The 23,877-nt window shown below is 61.5% G+C and overlaps 1 protein-coding gene across 4 annotated transcripts in view; it reads right to left on the reverse strand.

Annotated features, from left to right (window-relative positions):
- Nucleotides 1-23,877, reverse strand: part of MEGF6 (multiple EGF like domains 6) — a 106,779-nt gene that overhangs the window by 39,493 nt on the left and 43,409 nt on the right. For 2 of the 4 annotated variants that reach the window (XM_070385092.1, XM_070385095.1), the window contains exons 5-6: nucleotides 19,037-19,159; nucleotides 948-1,070 (exon numbers count right to left, since the gene is read on the reverse strand). In XM_070385092.1, the coding sequence (XP_070241193.1) occupies nucleotides 948-1,070; nucleotides 19,037-19,159 (246 nt within the window). Of the gene's footprint in view, nucleotides 1-947; nucleotides 1,071-6,606; nucleotides 6,894-19,036; nucleotides 19,160-23,877 lie in introns of those variants that run through there. The other 2 variants (XM_070385094.1, XM_070385093.1) reach the window with 2 other exon arrangements.

Here is a 23,877-nt window from a genome sequence, read left to right on the forward strand (position 1 = left end):
ACCCCCACGCAGCCTGCCAGACAAAGCGGCCAGCAGGGAGGGGCAGCCCTGCCTGCGACACCTGTGTTCAGGGCAGCTGGGATCGGGGAGGGTGGGTGAGGGCAGTGGATGGCCACCGTTCACTGCCAGATTCCTGGACTCCAGCCCTCTACCCTCTGCCCAGTGGGCACCCACGCGCCCCTTCTCTCCCTGGAGCCAACTGTGCTGGTAGGGGCAACTGTCACTGGCCCCAGGCGCCCCCATCAAGCCCATTCCCCATAGTAAAAAGACCCCACAGAGGAAGTGAGGGCTAATACCCTGCCTCTTGGTTACCATGTCCCTGCCTGTCACACCCCCACCCCCAGGCTCTTCAAGACGGATGGGGGGCCTGAGCCAGGGAACCCAGCTCTGCAGACCAAGAGCAACCCTGCACTGCCCCTGCCCCAGGCAGGGCACCCCCCACCACCACCCGGCAGGCACCAAGTCTCCCCATTTGGGGCAGCAGAGCCAGACCTGTGTCCCTGGAGACGGACATCCGCAGCCTCTGCGGCAGAGGGCCCTGGAGGGGACGGTGGCCCAGGGCTCCTCCCCACTGCGCAAGTCCCCTGGGAAGTGGCTTGGCATCCCGGCCGGACTCAGCTGTGACCACTGAGGGTGCTCAGCCCAGGTCACAGTGCCCAGGGGCCAGCCTCAGCGTAGAGCCCTGGGCCCAGGACACGTTCTTTCACCACCTGAGTGCCGGTGACCTCACGGGAGTGGTGCTGGCAAGGGCCCATAATGGGTGGCGAGGGCCCCTTGGCACACCACACTCGGCAGTACGGAGGCCACTGTAACGGTGGCTGCACTGAGCAGACAGGCCCCCTGGGGCCCATCAGTGCAGGAGTGCAGGGACCCCCTAAACCTGGGCACACCCAGAAGGGTGGGGTGACGGCTGAGGTTAGGAGCGCTGGGCCCAGGAGACTGCTTACCCAGGCAGGTCCTGCCGTCCGCGTGGAGACGGAAGCCGGGCTTGCACTCGCAGAAGTAGGAGCCTGGGGTGTTCACACACCGGTGCTGGCAGCCGCCATTGTGCACCTGGCACTCGTCCACATCTGGGGGAGGGGGAAGACACGGGGCTGGGGTTAACAGAACCCACACGGTGGCCTCGCGCTGCGCTGGCCCCAGGCAGCAGGTCCGGCCCCCTTCTCTCAGGACACCGTCCCTGCCCGGGTGTCGGGACCCCTCCTTCTCAGGCCACGCTGTCCGCCACAGTCCCGAGTCCCTCACCCATGCTTGCTGGAGCAGAGCAGAGAGAAGGCAGGCCAGTCTCCAACACCTGGGGCCCACCTGGGAGGAAGAGCCACCTCTAATTCCGCTTAATAACCCCCCGGGTCCACACTACACATTGTGACTGCACCCTCCAGCTCTCACCCATCATCCCCGTGAAAACACCCACCTTTGAGGCGCCCCTCCTAAAGCCCCAGCCACCCGAGCACACCTCTGCAGGGTGCCACAGGCACAGGGGCAGGGCTTCCCCTGGGGAGTCCCCAGAGCCTGCCCACCAGGTCGTGCCTCCCATGGACAGAAACCCTGACTCCATCCATGCGCTTGTCCCTCCAGGAACAACCAGAGACGACCCTAGGAGGCCTGGCCTCTGCTCCATGCACAAGCCACAACCACCCCGGGAAAAACCCCAGGGTGTCCCTCAAGCCCCAGGGCTGTTCAGAGAGGAGATGAGACCAAGAGAACTCCTCCTTGGAAATATGGTGACTGGGGAGCCCTCCTTGGAATGATACCAGAATGATCAGCAGGTGGAAGATTGAAGGTAAAGTGTTTTCAGCCCCCAGTAGAGCCCCAAGGAGTCTCAGGGTCCAGAGGACCCAGGGCACAGTGGGAGGTCTCAGGACCCAGGGCCCTCCAGTGGGGGAGTCAGCTGAGTAGTGATGGGGGTGGGGACCGTGGGCTGACCCACACCCGCTGGGCAAGGCAGGGTGGGCAGCCACCACCCAAGGGGTTCAGAAAGGAGACCTCATCCCCTCTGAGCTCAGATTCCTCTCTCTGCGACCCCTTCAAGGTCCCCGAAAAGTAAAGCGACTGCATGGCGAATAGCACTGCGCATAAGGTAAGGGCTCAGCAAAGCCTGGGGGAAGAGGCGCCCCACGTGCGCTGTCCGAGAGGGCGGGTGGACTGACTGGGTCTCAGTGTGTCTCAGTGGCCTCGCCGGGCAGGACAGAAGGACAGAGGGGCTGTCATTTCCAGACATGGGCCCAGCGGCAGGTGAGCAGCAGACCGACCAACGGGGACACTGGCTCCCAAACCACCTCTCAGCTGGTCACCTCAGATGCTGGCCTTGGGGAGTGGCTGAACCACAGTGGTACTGCACTCTCGAGCCCTCGGGCACCTGGCTAGCGGGGGAGAGCCCACACTAGGGGCCCTGTCCTCGAGGGGATGTGCAGGGAGCCAGCAGCCCGGGGCCCACAAAGACACCAAACTGACGGGCAGTCTGGGACAGCAGGTGGGGGAGGTGGGGCAGGTAAGCCCGTCATCAGCAGGGCTCCTTCAGGGGCAGCGCTGACGGCCGGGCCCCCCCACCCACATGATCACACTCTCAACGCCCTCCTGTGGCAAGGACGGACATTTAGACTTGAGAGGTGTCCCCAGGCTCCTGCCTAAATCCTGCCAGACCAGCCCCTTGACACCCGGGAGCCCTTCCCGCCTCCAAAGCTGTCCTGCCCACGACAGTGACCGTGATCAGCGGCACAGGCAGGGGGCCACGAGGCCCGGCCAGGCTTCCCAGTGCCCATGGTTTGCTGTCAGCCTGTCCAGATTACCTGGGCCCAGCAGCACAGCTCAAGGCCTCCCCCTCCACCTCCCGGCTTACGGGTAGGCGGGCAGTCCTGCTGGGGTCCCTCCAGCTCTGAGATCGAGGCCGCTCTACTGAAACAGCTTACTCAGAAAGCAAGGCAGGACCGAGTGACCGAAACCTAGCTGGCCCCACTCCCAGGCGGGCCACGTGGTGGGAGGTCAGAGCTGCCCTCAGCCACCGCCCATGACCTGGAGCCGCCGACCCAGTGACGACCTTGTGACTGCGACTGCAGTCATGCTGTGACCCGAGGAGCCCAGGCTCAGTTCTTAAGGAGGGTGTGGTCAGCTGAATAACAGGCCCCCCAACCCCGCAAAGAGGATGAGAGCATCGTAATCCTGGAGCCTTACACAACAGAAGGACTTTGCAGGTGAGATGAGAGATTATCCTGGAGCTTCCAGGTGAGTCCAAGGTCATCACATGGGCCTTACGAGTAAGAGAGGGAGGAGGGCTCCATACAGTGGAATCCTACTCAGCCATAAAAAAAAATAAAAGGAAACAATGCCATTCACAGCAACGTGGATGGACCTAGAAGTGATCATACTAAGTGAAGTAAGTCAGATAGAGAAAGACAAATAACATCTGATATCACTTATACGTGGAATCTGAAAAAAAATACGTCTGAACTTATTTACAAAACAGAAACAGACTCACAGACACAAAAACAAACTCATGGTGACCAAATGGGAAAGGGTGGGAGAGATAAACTAGGAGTTTGGAATTAACATACACATTCGCGCACAGAAAACAGATACCAAGGACCCTCTGTATAGCACGGGGAACTATACTCAATATCTGGTAACAACCTATAGTAGAAAAGAATCTCAAAAAGAGTATATATGATATATGTGTTCAGTAGCTAAATCGTGTCCAACTCTTTGTGACCTCATGGACTGCAGCCCGTCAGGCTCCTCTGTCCATGGGATTTTTCAGGCAAAGAATACTGGAGTGGGGTGCCATGTCCTACTCCAGAGGATTTTCTCCACCCAAGGATTGAACCCCCATCTCCTGTGTCTACTGCATTAGCAATTCTTTACTAGTGAGCCACCTGGGAAGCCATGTGTGTGTGTGTGTGTGTCTGTGTAACCAAACCCCTGGTGAAAGGAATGGCAATCCACTCCAGTATTCTAGCCTGGGAAATCCCATGGAGGGAAGAGCCAGGCAGGCTATCGTCCAGGGAGTCACAAAGAGTCAGACACGACTGAGCACACGCATTACTTTGCTGTACACCTGAACACTGTAAATCAACTATACTTCCATAAAAAAAAATAAATATCTAAAACAACAACAAAAAAAGATGCTGCGCTGCTGGCTTTGAAGGTGGAGGAGGGACCACAGCCAAGGAGTCCAGGTGCCTCTAGAACCTGGACATGTGGGAAAGCAAATGCTCCCCCAGAGCCTCCAGGAGGGACCAGGCCTGCCAGTGCCTTCATTTTAGCCCTTCTCAGACTTCCAACCTCAGAAGTGTAAGGTACCAGAGACCTGGGTGGTTTTCAGCCATCAGCTTGGGATAACATGTCCCACAAGCCACAATAACTGAACACAGAGGAATAACCATCTAGCAGCCTCTCCAGTGTCATAGAGGCTCAGACAACCCGACCTGGAAATCCAGGTTCCCAAAAGACCACTCTGGCCAGCCTGGCCTCCTGACGCCAGAGGAGAGGGCCACTGTGGTCTTGGGGGGATGGGGGGAGGGAAGGGGGCTGGGGGCACTCCCCTGGGTCCCACGCTGCAGGCTGCCCTCACCTCCATGCCACACACTGCCTCCACCCGGTGACCACGGCTGAGCACTGGCCCCATGGACCCTGAAACTACCGCAAGTCATCTGTTCTTCTGAGAGACATGGGCCTTGCTCAGTCGTCCTCCAGGCCAGTCTGTGCTGCTCTCCACGCCAGAGGGCACACGGACAGCCCACCCAGACAGCATGGAGGAGGCCCAGTCCCCACGGCAGCTGAAAAGGAGCTTGGAGGCTTCCTCCTCTGCCATCCTCCTCTCGGAGCATCAGGGGATGAAGTCTGCTCCTTCCAGACAAGCAGGCAGAGCCGCTCCCACCCTCAACAAGGGCTCCAAAGCCTCAGGACAGCCCCAGGCTGCAGCCATCTGGTCTCTGGGAGCAGGCAGGTTGGGGTTCAGCAGGACAGTCTCTGGGGTCTCACTGCTCCCCTCAACTGAGACGTGTGATTAGGGAAGCGGCAGCCTGGAGATGGGTCACACGCTGGCACTCGGGGACACTCCCCTGTACAGACATGGGGCCGTTCCCCTGAGAGCCTATGGGACTTGCTGGGCGATGGTGCCTCTGAGGGCCCATCGCCACACTGATGGGAACCCAGGAGCACACAGCCCCTGCAGAAACCACCCCAGATGAGCCCGTTCTGAAACCTCAGCCACACTTACAGGAAAACCTGAGCCCCTGGGATCCCACCAGAAAGGTCCGCTCAGCACATACCAACTTTGTTATCCTGCTTCCCCCAAACAGGACACAGGGTCCTCGCCCCGGACAGTCCATCCCATCACCCACAGGCCCTCTCTTGGCCCCTTCACATGCCCATCAGTTCTCAGAACAGAGCGGGCACACCTGACTCCCTAAGCCCAGCCCTGCCGGCCCCTGCTCAGCCCCAGGCCCTTGGATGCTACGGGCCCTCAGCATTTAGTGCCACCAGTGGAGTGACAGTGCCGGCCTAGACCGAGTCACCCAGGGGGAGGGCTGCTTACCCTGTGGAGATGGGGTCTAGCCCCAGAGGGTGAGTGACAAAGCCAGGGGAGACAGCGGACTTTGTCACAGCCCAGCCCTGCTGCTCAGAGATCTGTGTGTCCTCTGGTGGAGAGCAGCAGGGACTGGCCCGGAGGACAGCTGAGCACAGAGATCAGATGCCCTGCACAGAGCCACACTCAGGGGCCTGGGAGGCTGTGGAGGGGAGCCCAATCCTGGCCCTGCTTTAATAGCCCTGCTCTGGACCTGCCTGCTCCTGCCGGACAGACGGCTGCAGCCCAGGGGCAGTACCGCGGGCAGCAATTGCACCAGGGGCTTCAGGGTCCTTGGTGTGGGGAGATGCAGCCTTGCCCCACGCCGGGTGTCCAAGTATCGCAGGCGATGACTCACGGCACGCCACACCCCTCGTCACATTCCTGAGGTTGCCAGACTCCAAACTCCATGGAACCCACGATGCTCAGGAGCTTCCTGCAGGAGGCTGGCCCAGCGTGGGTACCAGCGTGGGAGAGGCAGGACAGACCCGGGACAGGGCTGCTGGGGTCCTCCCAGCTGACCCTGCCGCTCACTGGGCTGACCACAGTCCCCAGCCTTGGGGGGCCGGGGTGGGGGGTGACAGGACAGCACCTGCCACATCCACACACAGCCCCCAAGGGGCCAAGGCTCTGGGGACCCTGGTAAAGGAAACTCTACTCCAAGACCCCAAGGGCCTCTCTCTTGGGCCTGCCCTACCCCTCCTGTTTAACCCCCAGAGCTGCTGGTGCTGCAGGGGAAGTGCAGCCCTTGTGCCCACCAGCAAACACAGTTGCTGTACGTTTCTCCTCCCTCTGGTCGAGGGGCTGAAATGCTGTCAGCAGCCCACGCAGCCAGGCCAGAGACGGGTCAGGAATGTCCGACGACTCAGGGCACACGGGACCTGTCCCAGAGGCAGCGGCTGCCTCCCCGTCTGCCCCAACCCCTCTCCCTCCAACCACGGCATCAGCCCCCCGGGATGCAAACTGTGAAGGAGGAAACAAAGGCAGCGCACGCGGGACGGAGCGCATCCAGCCTGCCCCCGCGCAGAGCCCGCCGCTCCCACCTGGCCTCGGGTCGCCGGAGCTCACGGGGTAGCCGGCTTGGCCCAGGTGGCACGGGTAGCAGCCCCTCCACAGGTAGCGGTAGTGCACGCCCGCAACGCGCGCCAGGCTCCCCAGCAGCCCGAGGTACCAGAGAGCCGCCAGCCCGCCGCGCCTCCACGGCGCCTCCATGGCCCATCCGCTCCCTCCTGGCTCCGGGCAGCGCGCACTCGGGTCTCCCAGCTCCGCTCCGCTCGGCGCCGCTGGAGCGGCTCTGGTGGGGCGCGCCCCGCCCCTCGCCTTTCAGTTCTCCGCTTTCCCTCCGCCCCCCGCAGGTAAGGGCCAAATTCCCGCCCCGCCCGGCCCCGCCCGGCCCCGCCCCCGACTCTCAGAAAGAGCATGGGCCCCCCTGCGCGCCGCCCGCCCACCCGCTCCGCACATTCCTATGCGCGCGCTCACGCAGCCGGCACACACCCAGATCCACAAGAGCAAGCACCTCCACGCAGACACGTGCACAAGCAGACCCACGTGTGCAAGACGTACACAAGACACCCAGAGTCCTGCACGGACCTGCATGGGCACATCGATATACACGGGCGCTGGCACAGGCGGGATCCCTGAGCCAACAAGTTAAAGAAAACACGCAATATAGAGGTGGATGGAGGCCACCCTGGCAAGGCCCCAGGGCTCCGCAGAGGCAGCTCGACGCAGGTTGCGGAGAGTGGGGAACCGGCGCACTTCGAGGCCACACCGTGGTAGTGGATGTCTTGGGGGTGAAGACTCCCCCAGGCCCCCAGCCCGGTGTCCCTCATCTCTCCACTGGTCCAGGGCCAGTACCTGCGGGAGCCTGGTAAAGCATCACTGCACCCCTACAGCAGATGGGGGAGGGTCCGAGCCTGCAGGGACAGGGAGCCCCAGGGGTGAGGCTGCCGAATCATGGACACTCCTCCAACCCCAGACTGCTGGGCACAGTCGGTGGTCCCAGATGTGTCAGGCAGCCCTCCTCAGAGGTGGTGGGGTCACACTGGCTGTGCACTCGAGAGACCTGTGCATTCAGGCCTGACGAAGGCTGGGCCCCCAGCCCCCCATCTCGTGTAGGCTTATGCTGATCCCCAGTGGCTCACCCATGGCACCCTGCCTGACCCAGCCCTATCCAGAAACTGCTGGCTGTCATTCTTCACAGCCCACCTGTGGGCAGGGTTCAAAGGGGGCAACCTCAAGCTTGTGGAGAAAGGCACTGTCTCGCCTTGTCCGGTCCTGTCTGCAGCCCAGAAGCCAACTCATCCCACTGTCTGCCCCCACCGCCCGCCTGCCAGGTGCCAGGCAGTGCAGAACAGGCCTGCCTTCCTGTCTGCCCCAGCCTTGGGGGTAAGCTTCTCCCCACCTCCCCCGGGGCAGCACCGCAGCCTGTGGATCCCAGCCTGTCAATGTAGGGAGCCCCCACATATCTCCCAGATGGACACTTGAACAGTGTCCCATGGCCATTTGAACAGTGCCTCCCACAATGCGCCAGCTCTGTTTATCACTGCAACGTGTATCTCATTCGCTCCCAACAACACTAACAAAAACCTGAGGGTCCCTGTGCAGCCACCAGTCAGGCTGCAGGGAGCCGGGGGGTGCTGGACACAGGTCTGGGGCCTCAGACACTCTGCTCCAGATACTGCCAAGCATCACACTGCTCAGCCTGGCAGGGGGTCCGGCATGCAGACCTGGTCACTGAACTCCTTTTTTAATTATAAAGCATTTGTGGTTGGGCTGGATCTTCATTGCAGTGCGAGGGCTTCTCCCTGCAGTGTCTTCTCTTAGTGCAGAGCGCAGGCTCTAGGCACGCGGGCTTCAGTAGCTGTGGCATTCAGGCTTAGTTGCTCCACAGCATGCCACCGACTCGTGACTTCCAGCGGAGCTCTTTCCTCACTGTCTCATGGTGCCGTTTTGAAGCAGGTCTGTGCCTCCCAGCCACACCTATAATTAAACCTTCATTCTGCCCAGGAGGGAATCCTCCAGCCAGGTGCCCACCTAGGCCCTGCCCTTTGCACACAGGGTCCCAGACATTCTCGTACAGTCTTTATCCAGGGGATAAATGACCTGCCCAGGGTCACACAGGACAAAGGGGACCACCGACAGGGATCAGGTCTGACCTAAATCCTGCCTTCATTGGGCACCCTCCTCCAGGCTCCTGGAGACATGGCCTCTGCAGGTACCCAGAGGCTCTGTCGGGGGTGCCCAGTGGGTTCTGGGTGGTGGTGGGGGGGCAAAGGCCCAGAGGAGGCAGTGGACCTGTGGTGCTTCTCCTGCTCTCTCACTGCCCCCTACCACAGGGCCCCGGACTGTCGGCCAGAATTCAGTGCTGGGCTCCCTCAGCCCAGGCCACCAAAGGGCTCTCCACGTGGACCCTGGGCACAGCACTTCCAGGAGGCGCTGGCTCCAGGCCCTGGCTCTTCCATCCCTCGTGGGTGGCCTGGCCTTCCCAGCGCCCCAGCTTCCACAGCAGCCAAGATGCCCACTCTTCCTCCGACCCGCAAACAGCGAGCTCCTACACATCTGTTGAGTGCCAATCCCAAGAGGCCTTCTCTGCAAAGTTCCCCAGCCCGCTCCCCCGAGAGCCACCATTGCCAACTCTGCTTCCCCTGAAGCTGGCCTGTCCCTCCTTCCCCTCAGCCCTCACTCCCTTGCTCCTCTCCGTCAGCGAGGACCTGAGTGCCCGCTCTGGGCAGAACCCGGTTCTAGGAGGCAGAGCTGTCTCCCCAGCAGCCCAGCTGAGCCCGAGACAACTCGTGACGTGATGAGCTCGGGCAGTACCTCCCTAAAGGACCCGGGGTGGGGGTTCTATGGCTCTGGGCCTCCATCCCCACTAGGCTGGGCACAGCGTGATGGCGGCCAGCCACCACAGCCCAGGCAGGGCCCACTGGCCTCCCTGGTGCCACCAAGCACACCCAGGCGCGCAGCTGTGGTCTGGAAGCTGTTTGGGAAATGCTTTCCCGATGCGGAGACTGGGCTGGTGTCTCTGCCCAGTGGAATGTCTATGTGTCAGCAGAAGGAGCGGACCACCCCCCGCCAACCCGTCAGGCCGGCTCCAGCTTTTCTCTCCAAGCTAGGCAGCCACCGAGCTCCTCTGCCAGGACCCAGGCTGGAGAGAGGGCCCCATGCTGCCCCCGCAAAGCTACAGCTCCCCCTTAGTGCTGGACCCGTCCCACCCTAGACCCGTGAACTGGGGCTTCAGGGGCAGGACTGCCATGTCCCTGGGGTCAGCAGGAAGCAGAACAAGGCGCATTTCCTCCCTACACTTGTGGTATCTGTCCCTTGGTGCTATGGACACTTCCTCCAGGAAGCCCTCCAGGAGGCCTCTTGAGGTCCCAGGTTGCCCTGTGGCATTCTGCCAGTCTGCTGAAAGGGAGGTCATCTTGGCCTCTGGTTGTAGAGCAGATGCTGGGGGAGCCTGGCTGGGCTTTGGAGCACTCGATGCCTGCAGGGGTTGGGGGGTGGCCTTGTGTCTCCCACCCAAGTTCTTAGGGACACAGGACAAGGAGGCCCCAAGACACGGGACAAGAAGGCCCTCCAGTGGGACAGGAAGAGACCACGCCCCACCCCAGGCCAGGGGGGAGTCCCTGACCCTTCCTGTCTGGCTGGGGGGTGGGGAGAAACTAAACTCAGGAGGAACTAAATCCTCTGGAGGCAGGTGGGGTTGTGTGTGTGACAGAGAGGAGAGACTCTCAGAGAGGCCCCAGAGGTCACCGCCCTGATGCCAAGATACCCTTCTTCGAGGGTGACAGTCCACGGGCACAGTGGATGCTGGATGGGGTAGCTGTTACTGGCCACCCCTGACCACCTACATTGCCCTCTGTACCAGGCACTCTACGGGCTTGGCACCAGACTGTGCCCTCTCACAGGTGGACAGGCAGACCCAGAATGAAGCCACACAAGCTGGTGGGGAGTAGGGGAACTACAGGTTGGGGCCCTGCCTCCATCAGCACCTCCTGCTGAAGTCAAGTCTCACGTGACAGGCTGCAAGGCTCGGGGCGCTGGGCAGAGGCTGGGTTGGAGGACCCTGATGGCCAAGAAAGCAGTGTGGGAGCCATCTGGGGGCTGTGAGGGGCAATGGGGCCATGAGAGGGACTGGCCGGCGATCAGATGGCCCCCTGCCGCAGGGGAGAAGGCCAGGAAGGTGCTGGAAGGAGGCCCCCCTTTCAGGTTTCTTCAATCTGCCTTTGGGGACTCAAGGCCTCTCAGCCCAAAAGTCCCCCTCCCCACCTCCCAGTCCCCCAAGGGGACAAATGTCCTGCCTGGTTGCTTCCAACCTAGATGGCCAGAGCCCAGCGCAGCCCAGGAGGGCAGTTTTTAGCTGGGGTCCACTGTGGCCCCATGCAGGCCCAGGAGAACCACCCCCAGAATGTCCCTCCACCCCCTGTCCCAGGGCCGCCCCTGCAGTGTTATTTTGGGAGCGGAGGCCGGGCCTGGCCTCCAAGAGTCGTCCGGGCGTCAGCCTCATGGTAAACTCATTACCCACCCTGGGTCCTCACTGAGCCAAAGGAAGGAAAATGGAAACCACGGTTGTTTCCGAGAGCCCAGCTGCCGCTCCTGGCTGCATCTGCCCTGGGCTGGGGCCAGGCCCCCTCTACACACATACACACAGGCACGAACGCCCCGGGAGAGCTCAGGGCAGAGCAGTCACTGCCACACGTACTCTCCTCCAGAGACAAGATGGCTGAGGGCGAGGGCAGACCCTGCCCTGTGCCAGGGAACCAAGGCCTGGTTACCCGACCGAGGCACCCACAGCAGGCCAGACACGAGCCTCCCTGGAGGCCCCCGCATATGTGTGCATGTGTGTGCACACATGACGAGGTCCCCTCTGTGGCTCTCTGCTGCCTCCACGCAGTGGCCTGAGCCCTGTGAAGGTCAGGGTAAGGCCAGGTCTGACCCTGGGGGCACCTGAACCCTGCAACACTGAGAGCCCCACCACGGGCACAGCCCCTGAGGCCTGACTCTCATGGGGGACACTGAGCTGCCGGGGAGCAATGACTACAGAAGGGGACAGCCCCGGGGCTCAAACTGTACTCGGCGGAAGGGAGTCCCTGAAAGCAGTGACAAGGCTTCCTGGAGGAGGTGGCCTTCGGACACGTGCTGGGCGGGACGTAAAGATGGTTTGTTGGAGAGCTCTGGGGGCAGATGCAGGGCTGCTGGTTCAGAGGCAGGAAAGGCCCAAGAGGGTGAGTGCCAGACAAGAGGTCCAGCCAAAGCTGTGGGCCTGGGCCTGGCCTACAGCGAGCACCCAGGAGGTCTGAACACACCAGCAAATGGATGGCCCACTTCCGGCCCCCATGGTCACTCCTCCGCTGCCCCTGTCCCAAAGGCCAAACCTGTTCACAGAACACCAGGGTTGTGGAGGCAGCAGCCAGGTCCGGCCAGGTACCCAGGTTAGCCAGCACTCGCCACCTCCCAAGGTGCCCAGGCTGCAGCCGCCACAGCTGCCACAGCTGCTCCTGCCTCTGAGGCCCCGACGGCACCCCCTGAGTCCTCGGGGCCACTACTGCACAGATAGAGGTCCAAGCCGGCCGCCGTCCACATCAAGTGCAGAGTGCACTTTCTAACCCACGGGACCAGACCTCCCATCCCCACTCTGAGCACCCACGCCCACGCCCCACACGAAACCTTTACACCAGGGTTGAACCAGCCCCTCACGTCTCATCATTACAAGCATCTCGCAGGATCTTTTTTACTGTTTCCTCACCAGACAGAAGGAACACCCTCCCGTTTGCATTCTGGGGCAGGTTCCCTGCCTGGCCCCACCCAGAGCTGCTCTGGCCAGACCCCGGGGAGCAATGGGATTTGACCATGGGATTTGGGGGGTTGGATGAGGGTTCTGTGGGGTCAGGAGTCCAGCTGCCCAGCGGGGTGTGGAGCAGAGAGGAGATGAGAAGATGGAGGTGGAGGCCTAGACCAGGTCAACAACCTCGCAGGGTGGGGGTGGGGAAGCTGGAAAAGATAAAGGGTGTGGCCAGGAAGGTCCAGACTCATTACCGCTGGGAGAGACAGAGACAAGAGGCAGCCCAGAGACACAGACAGCAAGAGAATCTAATCAGGAGGCCAGACGCCGAGGGAAGAGGGCTTGTTGGGACCAGTGGTGATGGACGAGAACTTTCCCACCCTCCAGACAGAGGCAGGGCAGGGGCCCGCCTTCCCCGGAGCCAGGCAACGAGGGCCTGAACCACCCCTCCCCATTCATCCTGCCTGCCCGCCTCCAGCCCAGCCAGGAGGGGCTGCTTCCACTCTCAAGAGTCACAGAGATGGGGAAGTACCTGCTTTCCTGAGGCTGCAGGCCCCTGTGAGCTCCGAGTCGCCTGAACTGCCCCCATCTCTCAGCTGCAGCCCCCGGACCACTGGGAGCAGAGCTGGGACCCCTGGGATACAGGAAGACAGGGGCTGCTGGAGCCTCCGTTTCCCTAGCCCAGGGGCCCCCCAATCCAGCTAACTCCTCTGCTGGGGCCCCCCCAGCCCATCTTCTCTGCTGGTCCTCCTCATGGCAGCCGCCCCAGCCACAGGGTCCTGGGCACTGTGGGGTTCACTCTTAGGATGTGTCTGCCTCCTCCCACTGAGCCCCAAGTCTGAGGACTGTGGCCTCTGGGGGTCACACCTATTCTAGGTCACAGCCCAGGGAGAGAATTGGCTTTTCTGCTCCCATGTCCAGTCCTGCAGGCAGCCATGGGCACCCAGATGTTGACCACGCAGATGCCTGCAGACTGCCCATCCTGGGGCCTCCGCCTGGGCTTCGGGGATCCAGGCAGGCCCGAGGGGGTGGGCCTCTCTCCTGTCACCGGCTGGCTCTGACAGCTGATGTTGAGGGCTGTTGTCTCCTGCCTTGGCCTTAACCAGAGACATACCTGCCAGAATCAGCTCATGAGAGGGACGAGTGAGCCAGAGTTGGGAAAAGACAGCTCTCAACCTCTCACCACCTCTGACAGCGGAGGCCCTAGGACAGCTGCCTCTTCGGAAACGCTGCCATCCTGCCTGAAGGGACCGCGGCTGGGGCCAGGCTCTTCACTCGTGTCCAGAGCACAGCCAGCCAGACAGCCTGGCTTGGAAAGGCCCAGATCCCGGGCCTCGCAGGAATAAGGCCAGGGCTTTGCACGCTGAAGGCTCAAGTTGACTCACGCTGGGCTGCTCAGCCCACATGAGTGCCATGAGCCCACCAGCCGGCGTCCCCCCTCGGTCTCGTCTGGAAGGGGCAGGTCACTCGGTAGGTATTTGTGGATGTCCACTCTGCACTGGACACTGCTAATGCAAGCTGTGTGGAGTGAGCAGGCAGCCCCTCCAGGTCCTCCAGCTCCCGAGAGGCTGGCAGCCACCCCTAGACGGGCCTGAGCACTGGCTTCGGTGGGACCTGGGGCCAGGGGAGCCCATGACGTCACTCTGGGCTTTATCCGCTGCACCCAGCTGTGTGACCTGAATGCACTCTTGCCCTCTCTGAGCCTCTTGCTCCTCTGCACAAAATGAGGACCACTGGACGCTGTGAGCCCTGAGCAGACCAGGGACCACGGGGCGCTGTGAGCGCTGAGCAGGCGGGGACCACAGGACCATGTGAGTGCTGAGCAGACCGGGGACCACGGGGCCATGTGAGCACTGAGCAGACGGGGGACCACGGGGCCTGTGAGCGCTGAGCAGACGGGGGACCACGGGGCCATGTGAGCACTGAGCAGAGGGGGACAACGGGGCCTGTGAGCGCTGAGCAGATGGGGGACCACGGGGCCTGTGAACGCTGAGCAGACGGGGGACCACGGGGCCATGTGAGCACTGAGCAGAGCGGGGACCACAGGGCCATGTGAGTGCTGAGCAGATGGGGACCACGGGGCCATGTGAGCGCTGAGCAGACCTGGGACCACGGGGCCGTGTGAGTGCTGAGCAGACCGGGGACCACAGGGCCATTGAGTGCTGAGCAGACCTGGGACCACGGGGCGCTGTGAGCACTGAGCAGATGGGGACCACGGGGCGCTGTGAGCACTGAGCAGACTGGGGACCATGGGGCCATGTGAACACTGAGCAGACTGGTGTGTAGGGCTACAGCCAGAACCTGGCATGGAGTGCAGGCTGGGCAGGCCAGACACCTCTTCACATCCCCACAAGAGTCTTGCCGCCCTCCCCACTCTCCTGACTCAGGCAGCTGGGTCCCCAGGAAGTGAAAAGTCCTCCTAGCACTAAAGGCTCTGAAACCCCCTGTGAGGCGGCATTGCCATCTAGGGTTGCCACAGCAGGAGATTCAGAGAAAGCCCCCACGAAGGGCCCAGGGAAGTGCAGGTGGACTCCGCCCAGGGCACCAGTATGAGAGTCCATAGCGGCTCCCCTTGCCCCCACCCCCACGGCCGCAGGACAGTACAGCTGGCTCGGGTCAGCCCACGGCCCTCCCAGCCCAGGCGGGAGCCCCAGGGGCTTCCTAATCAGGACACGTCACTTCCCACATTCCTGACTCTCCCTGGGGACAGACGGGACCTGGCAGCAGCCGGCCCGAGCGAGTGTGAGAGAGGATCCCCGTCAGGTCGGACAAGACTCAACTGCATTCCCACCCAGACCCAGGCGGGACGAGCCGGTGGCAACAGCCGAGTCAGACAGGGTGAGGAGCGAAGCCCGCACCATCCTGAGTGCAAGGCCTTGGAGCAGGCCCTTTACCTCTTGAGAAGGGTCAGTCCCATGGTGGGGACCACGCGGACGCCAAAGCCTGGGCCGGGGGGCTGGAGTACAGGGCACTTCTACTTTCTCAAAGCCTTGACCCCTCCATGAGCTTCTCACAGACACCCCGTTAGAGACCCTAACTCTGCACTGGACGCCCCATAGCCAAGGAGTAGTGGGGATTGGGGACATGCTGAGCCCCCAGGCCAGAGCCAGCCATTTTCATGTTGGACTGAGGACTCCCACTCAGCCCCCCACCCCTACCCCCACCCTACCCGGAGAGTCACCTGCTGCCAGTTTCCCAGCCCTTCCTGACCTCCTGGAGGGAGGAAGCAGCGGAGGGGTGGGAACCATGGAACTGGCTCAGGAAGAATTCCACCCCCAGCACCAAGGGAAGGCTGGCCCTCAGGCCTGGACCTGGGAGGCGCCCCCCCCCCAACCCCTGGAGTCTATCCCAGGGAGACACCCTGATTTTCTCCAACCGACAAGATTAATTTCCCCCTCACAATGGGACCGAAAACCCCTCCCCACAGCAAGGTCTCTGAGACCTTCAGGCAACACCACCCAGCCTGATGGAAGGACCCACCTCACTGAGGGACTCAGCATCCACCCAGCCAGCATGGCCGGAAGGAGTGAGGAGGGGGAACGTGCCTTGGGGAGGGCAAGGACCTGCCAGGGTCCCCTGGGGGTTCTGATTCCCATCATGGCCCTAGATGTAGGTCCTGGTCCCCGCCCCAGATCTCCAGGCTAGTCCCTGCAGACCTTGCTCAAGAGGAGGCAGTGAGGCTGGGGTGAAGGGCTCATGGCCTCAGGCCAGGGTGAGGGGGGTTCGGCTCAGGTTGCGGCCCCCCTTATCTCCCTCCCTCATGCCCCCCAGCAGTCCCTGAGGGGTAGGGAGCCTGCTGCCAGCGCTGAGTCCTCTCAGGGATCCTAGGAGCCAAGGGTGTCGGCACCACTTTCCAGAGGAAGAGACTGAAGTTGAGAGCGCCCCAAGGCGCTGAGCTGAAGCTGACACTGGAGTCTGGCCCTGGAGGGGCCTCCCCAGAGGGGCCGACATGGAAAGCCTGGCGGTGCTGGGTAGGAGCTCAGGGCCCCGGCAGCTGGGACGGGAGCTGGACAGTGGGGTCCACGTTTCTCCCCAAGACCCACCTCCCCCATAAAGCACAGGTTTGAGCACACCTGCCCGTGGGTCTGGAGGGAGGGCGGGCACCGGTCAGAGGACGTACCCTACGAGGACGCTGCGGGAGCAGCAGTGGGCTACAGCATCACCTGGCAATGCGCCCTTCCCTAGCACCTGTGCCCCCCCAGGAGAAGGGAGCAGGGCTCCTGCCATCGATGCCCCCCCCAGAACACGACAGACACACTGATCTGGCGCTGCCCTCCGGGTGGGGGCCAAGGCCACCCTCGGGCAGGGCCTGCACCAGCGCTCGGTGTTTCACGGCGTCGATCAATCACTGGGGCGGTTTCCAGGCTCACCCCACCGGCAACTCGGCGCGCAGCCCTGTGTGTGAGCGGCCAGGGCTGGCCTGTCCTCCACAGTAACATCTTGATTTCCTGTCCGCTCTGCTCACATTCAGCCGGCTGGCCGCCCCCAGAGCCCCGATCACTGGCCAGAGCTGAGATTTCAGGGGCGGCGGGGGCTGGCTGAGGGACAGAGAAAACAGCAGGCGCTTGGCTCTCGGCAGAGCGCTCTCAGCCACGCGGTGACTCGGAGCCTCAGCCATCCCAAACACGCGGAGCCAGTCAGCGAGCTCCCAGGGGGCTGGGGAGGGGCCGGGAGCGAGGCAAGGGTGGGCACGCCAGGGTGAGGGCAGCCCCCTGACTGGCCCCCTTCTGGTCCTCTCAGTACCCCCCCTTCAGCCAACTGCCAGGTGGCGACCATCTCGCCCACCTGTCCTTGAGACCTTCTAAATCAAGGAATTCCAGGGAAGGCATCAAGACCGGGCCTGCTGACCCTGAGCTGGGCTCCAGCCAGTGGCCAAGCTGTGCACTTGTGTTCCAGGACTGCTCCTGGCCACTGGGCCCCAGGTCAGCACGGAGCGGCCTGGAGCACACGTCAGAAGACGCCCAGCCCTGGGGCAGCCCCAACATGCCCCCCAGGCCCTGGCCCGGAGCTTCCTGGGCACTGACAAGGGGCTGGGTTGCACACCCGCAGACTCTGGGGACTGAGGGCCAGAAGGGTCAGGGACGGGAAACCCGTGTCCAGCCCTATCTGTAGGCCACAGAGCTGGAAACGCTCAGAGAGGCTGCGAGGTCGGCAGTGCGCCAGCGGCAGTGGTGGCAGGAGCAGGACCCTCACCCCGGGGCACCTGCAGTGGGTGGAAGGCCAGGAGACCCCCGTGCGGGAGCACATGCTGGGGGCTGCTCTGTCTTGTGTGCCGGCATCCCTGGAGCTCATGGAGACCAGGAGGCTGAGAGTGGGTGAAGGGGGCTGAGCTCCTGGAGAGACTGCCAAGGGCCTGGCAGGTTTTAGGCCCCTGATGCCTTCCCGACATCAGGGCAGCCACCCCCACTTCAGGGGGCACTGGCAGGAGAGCAGACACGGGGCCAGGAAGGGGCACTCCTTCCCACCCCCAACTCCACCTGCATTCAGTGTGCCCTGGGGTGGGACTGCGGGCCGTGGAAGGTCCTGCCAGCCCAGCGGGGCTCCATTCACAGAAGGGGAAACCGGGACGCAGGTGGGTGACATGGTCTGGTTCTGTCTGGTACTGGTTCTGTCTGTGACAGGTCTGTGCTCCTGTCACCCAACAAGCACAAGGTCCTCAGGTCCTGGGCTGTGAGTGACAGGTCAGCCACCTCTCTGCTGCCTCCACCCTTCTCCCCTCCAATGAAGACATGCTGGAAACCAGAACAGTTTGCAAAACACCCCAGCCAGGGCAGACTCCCCCCGGTTCCCAGATCCCCAGTCCAGTGGGCTGTGATCCTGCCACCACCCCTACCCTGAGGGATGGCTCACAGCTGGTCTCTGGCAGAACCAAAGACAGCGTTCTGGTCGGGAAAAGAAGTTCGGAGAGATGGGGGATGACAGCGGCTGTCTGACATGACTCAGGGGAGGGAACACAGATGCCCGCCAGCCCCCACACTGTATGAACTCAGGGACCAAGCAGCCAACCGGGTCCTGGGGTCAGGGGCCTGGTGGGGGAGCGCAGGTGTGGGAGTGTGGGGGACAAGGAGGGAGAGCATGTCCTCCACCCCACCCCTTGCCTTCTCCCAGCCTCAATGCTAAGCTAATCTGTTCCTCTCTCCCTAAATCCAGGAAATTTCCTTCTGTCTGTTCTTGGTTTTGCTGACAGCCTGCCAGTGATGGCAGAGAGCTGTGACAGGCCCAGAGCTGGTGACCACTTCCAGACTGGGCTCAGCAAGCCCTTGCAGGGGTAGGGTGCCCCCCAGCGTCCCCATGCTGCCCAGGCACACAGCCTGCCCTCTGACCCTCTCAGGGGCCATGCAGCTATACTCGGGCCTGCGAACTGCCCGCCCACCCTCCCCAGCTGCATCTCCGACCCACCACCTGCCTCTCCCTACCCGGGAGCAGAGCAATCTCCCTCCCCAACACGGCACCCAGGGTGCCCTCCACCCACATCAGGCTCTCTGACCCACCGAGGCTCGTTTTGGGGGAAACGTGGATTCCCCAAAGGTGCGGGGAGCAGTCGGGCAGGGAGGACCCCAGGGAGCTGGGCGCCACTCCAGGGCCCTCAGCAGAGCAGCCCAGGGGTGGGGAGGAGGCAGCCCAGGAGCAGTCAGGGCAGGGATGCTTAGGCCACACCCGGGCGGGGGCACGGGGCCGGGCCGGGGACCTACCTCGGCAGGTCTTGCTGTCTCCCTGCAGCTGGCGGCCAGGCGGGCAGCGGCAGTAGAAGCCCCCCACGGTGTTGTGACACTCACCCTCACAGCCTGCGTTGCCAGTGGCACACTCATTCACATCTGCGAGGGGGAGACGCGGGTGAGCCCAGCACAGGGGCAGGAGGAAGCTCAGGACCCCACAACACTGGAGGACGAGGCCCGGCAGAGATGGGCAAACCTCACCCCTCCAGACAGGCCTCAGGAGAGAGGGACCCGCCGAGTCAATCCAGCAGCTGGGGGGCCGCGCCGCCAACCAGGTCCCTCCCCATGCCCAGCACCTGTGGTCCTGTGGTGTCCCAGTGTGACCTGGCAGGAGTGTCCCTTGGGGACAGCTCGGCACAGGATGGGCCCTGCTCCCTAAGGAGCCATCCTCGCTTGCCTGCGTCCCCCCGAGAATGGCCCCTGTGTTCTGTCCAGCTGTGGGTTTGCCAGAGAAACCAGGCATCCCCCAGCATGGAGGCCAGGAAGAGGCCCCCACTGTCACCCCACAGCTGCTTGAGACCTGGCAGTGGGCTCCATGCGCCCCCATCCCCGCCTAGGTCTCCCCCACTCTGTCTGCTGGGACCCTGTGGCATGTGAGTCAGGCCTGGGGAGTAGGGGAATGCCACTGGGCTCTGGCATGGAGGGCAGAGCAGGCGGAGACCCCACCGACGAGGCCACGCTGCCCACAGCTCCCCTGTCCTCTGCTCAGCCTTTGTGGGTGCAGGATGGTAGCACTTCCCCTGCCACAAGGAATGTGGCCGGGGGTGCCCAGGATGCCCACGAGGGGCTGGTGGCACCGTGGCCCCACAGACCCAGCCGGGGCCCGGGGGACTCGGGTGCCTCGTTTTCCAGAACACCTCTTGGGCATAGGGTGACAAGGGGCCCAGGCCCTTATGCCCGCCCCCAGCCCCCTGCTGTGCGGCAAGCCCGAGGTCTGAGGGGGCCCAGCTCTGTCCTCCCAGCACCCCAACATCAAAGGCGGGGGGTCCCCCAATCTCATAGGGAATGTGACCCAGAGGCAAGCGGAGACCCCCAGGAGCCACAAGCCATGGACGGCCAGATGCCAGGACAGCCCACAAGGAGCAGTTGCTGGAAATGCCACCCCCGCCTGGAGGCTCAAGGCCCAGACCAGCCTGGGCTGCAGTCCCCAAGCCCAAGCCCAAGCCACCGACGTCTTCAGCTCCCCTCTCCACTGGCATGTCCTTGGGAGGGTCCCTGGGAGACCCCGAGCCAAGTTCAGGCTGCAGGGGCGGCCAAGGTCCCACGGGAAAGGCGGCACTGGAATGTCACCCTGAGCCCCAGCCTGCGGGGTTAACACTGGGAATTTTCTGGGAATTCCTAGAGAGTTACGCAGGGCCAGTCCACGCTCAGCCCAGCCCGGGGGTCAGAGCTTGGGTGCCCAGGGTCTCCCCACCAGACTAGCCTGGGGAGATGGCGCAGGGGCCAGGCTCTCAGGCGGGCAGCAGCCAGGTGCAAGACCCCTCCCCACCAGGGCCCACCTTGATACTCGGGCTGTGTAGCCAGGCAGCTAGCAGGGCAGAGGCCAGCCAGACGGGGCTGCAAATAAAGGGCAGACGCCCTCTGGCAGCTGCTGACATGGCAGGGTCCCCAGGGGCTGGGCACTGCCGCCAGGGTGGAGTCAGCCTTATAGCTGCCTTCCTGCACCCTGCCCTGACCCTGTGGATGCTGGTGACCAGGACAATGTGACCTGGAGCCTCCAAGACTCCCACACCCACGGAAAGGGCCTGTGTGCTGACGCTCAGGGTCTGGAACTCACAATGGCACCTGCTGTGTCCCTCTAGCCGCATCTGGATGCCATCCTACAGGTGCCCAACCAGGTTTGAATGGCCCTTACTGCCCCCTGCCCCCAGCATCTCCCTGCCAGGCACCTCAGCTCAGCTGAGCATCCACCTCCACCGCCTCACCGAGCTGAGTCCCTTGTGTCTCTGCACTGGGAAGGCTGCTCAGCCCCTGAATCTGCTCGCAGCTGGACCGTGCCGGCCTCAGTGTAGGGGCTGGGCCCCCCTAGAGTCGGGGTTCTAGGGCCCAGCCAAGGCTGGCAGGAAGGGGGCCACAGGATGCCTTGTGACTACTGCACAGGCATCACCCCCAGGGCCTCCTGGAGAGAAGCAGAGCAGGCAGGGGGCTGGCCCTCCCTGTGCACTGTCCCCAGGCAATGGCAACGCGGACTGAGAAGGAGGTGACCCTGCCCAGGGCCAGGGAGGGGCTAGGCAGGTTCAGCAGGCTCCCCTCTGCTAAGCATCTGCCCTGTACACGGCTGGAACTGGGGAGAGGGGGAGATACAGAGGAAAGGGACCCACCAGTCAGGGCAGGGGAGAGCTTGGAGGACCACCCAGACTGCACATCAGGTTCAAGTCCCTGCTGGGGTGGTGGGGGTGGGGGAGAGGAATGGGCACTTGTTTGACTCCCCCAGCAGCCACAGGCCATGCTTTTAGTTCACAGCATCCGCCGTACCCTCAGCCCCTCGGGACCCACGCCTCAAGGGCACGGTGCCTTGACCTTGTTGGCTCCTTGCCATAACTCCAGCATCTAGCCCACACAGCAGTGCAATGAACTTGTAAAGATAGGTGCCCCCCACCTCCTGTGCCTCCTGGGTACCTGGGGGGAAGGGGTTGCTTTGTTGTTCAGCCACTAAGCCACGTCCAATTCTGCCATCCCATGAACTGCAGCATGCCAGGCTTCCCTGTCCTTCACTATCTCCCAGAGTTTGCTGAAACTCATGTCCACTGAATCGGTGATGCCATCCAACGATCTCACCCTCTGTTACTCTCTTCTCCTCCTGCCCTCAATCTTTTCCAGCATTAGGGTCTTTTCCAATTAGTTGGCTCCTTGCTTCAGGTGACCAAAGTATTGGAGCTTCAGCTTCAGAATCAGTCCTTCCAATGAATATTCATGGTTGATTTCCTTTAGGATAGACTGGTTTGAACTCTGTGCTGTCCAAGGGACTCTCAAGTCTTCTCCAGCACCACAGTTTGAAAGCATCGATTCTTCGGTGCTCAGCCTTCTTTGTTGTTTGACTTTCACATTCGTACGTGGCTACCGGAAAAACCATACTTTGACTAGACGAACCTTTGTCAGCAAAGTGACGTCTCTGCTTTTTAATATGATGTTTAGATTTGTAATAGCTTTTCTTCAAGGAGCAAGCGTCTTTTAATTTCATGGATGCAGTCACTGTCCACAGTGATTTTGGAGCCCAAGAAAATAAACTCTGTTGTTGTTTCTACTTTTTCCCCATCTATTTGCCGTGCAGTGATGAGTCTGGATGTCAGCATCTTAGTTTTTTGAATGCTGAGGGTTTTTTTTCACTTTTTAAAATAAATTTATTTTTAATTGAAGGATGTTGAGTTTTAAGCCAGCTTTTTCATTCTCCTCTTTTACTCTCAAGAGGCTCTTTGGTTCCTCTTCACTTTCTGCCATTAGAGTGGTATCATCTGCATATCTGAGGTTGTTGATATTTCTACCGGCAATCTTGATTCCAGCTTGTGAGTCGTCCAGCCTGGCATTTCGCACAAGGTACTCTGCATATAAGTTAAATAACCAGAGTAACAATATATAGTCTTGATGTACTCCTTACTCAATTTTGAACCAGCCCATTGTTCTATGTCCAGTTCTAACTATCGCTTCTTTACTCACATACAGGTTTCTTAGGAGACAGGTAAGGTGGTCTGGTATTCCCATCTCTTTAAGCATTTTCCATTGTTTGTTGTGATCCGCATGGTCAAAGGCATTAGTGTAGTCAATGAAGGAGAAGTATGTTTTTTTCCTGGAATTCCCTTGCTTTTTCTATGATCCAACAGATGTTGGCAATTTGATCTCTGGTTCCTCTGCCTTTTCTAAATCCAGCTTGTACATCTAGAAGTTCTTGATTCACGTACTGCTGAAGCCTAGCTTGAAGGATTTTGAGCATTACTTTGCTAGCATGTGAAATGAGCACAATTGTACAGTAGTTTGAACATTTTGGGGGGTTTCCCTGGTGGCTCAGACGGTAACGAATCTGCCTGCAATGCAGGAGACCTGGGTTTGATCCCTGGGTTGGGAAGATCCCCTGAAGGAGGGCATGGCAACCCACTCCAGTATTCTTGCCTGGAGAATCCCTGTGGACAGAGGAGCCTGATGGGCTGCAGTCCATGGGGCTGGAAAGAGTCGGACACAACTAACACATTCATACTTTGAATATTCTTTGAGTGAGACTTCCTAAATCCTGTATGAATCAGTATGGATGATTCAGAAACCAAAATAAATAGCAGATCTTTCAGCTTGGGGGCAGTCCAGGGTTGTGGGGGCAGCTGTGGGTCCTGTGGGTACCCCAGGACAGTCAGTAGCCCTGCCAAGGGAGGGCCAGCAATGACCCCCACCCAGGCCAGTCTCCAGGTTGGGGTGGGGAACTTCAGCAGGCCAGCAGCTGGGCCTCAGCTGAAACCCCGGGGAGACAAGCAGCAGAGGGGCCAGGAAGGAGAGACAGAGAGGCACCCCACCCCACCTTTCCTTCCTGACCCAAGACTGGGGCGTGTGGGGTTCCAGGCCTCCGTGTGGAGACTGGGGCTGCCTGGGATTTCTGGGAGCTGACCCTGGGGAGTCCTGGCCCAGGTCAGCTGCAGCACAATCCTCCTGCTTCCAGAATGATCTATCAGCTTGCAGGGCATTGTTGTTGTTGTTCAGTCAGTAACTCGTGTCCGACTCTATGACCCCATGGACTGCAGCACACCATGGTTCCCTATCCTTCACTATCTCCCAGAGTGTGCTCAAACTCATGTCATCCAACCATCTCATCCTCTGTTGCCCCCTTCTCTTCCTGC

The sequence above is a fragment of the Bos mutus genome, chromosome 16 (assembly GCF_027580195.1).
Source record: "Bos mutus isolate GX-2022 chromosome 16, NWIPB_WYAK_1.1, whole genome shotgun sequence".
Taxonomy (NCBI): Eukaryota; Metazoa; Chordata; class Mammalia; order Artiodactyla; family Bovidae; genus Bos; species Bos mutus.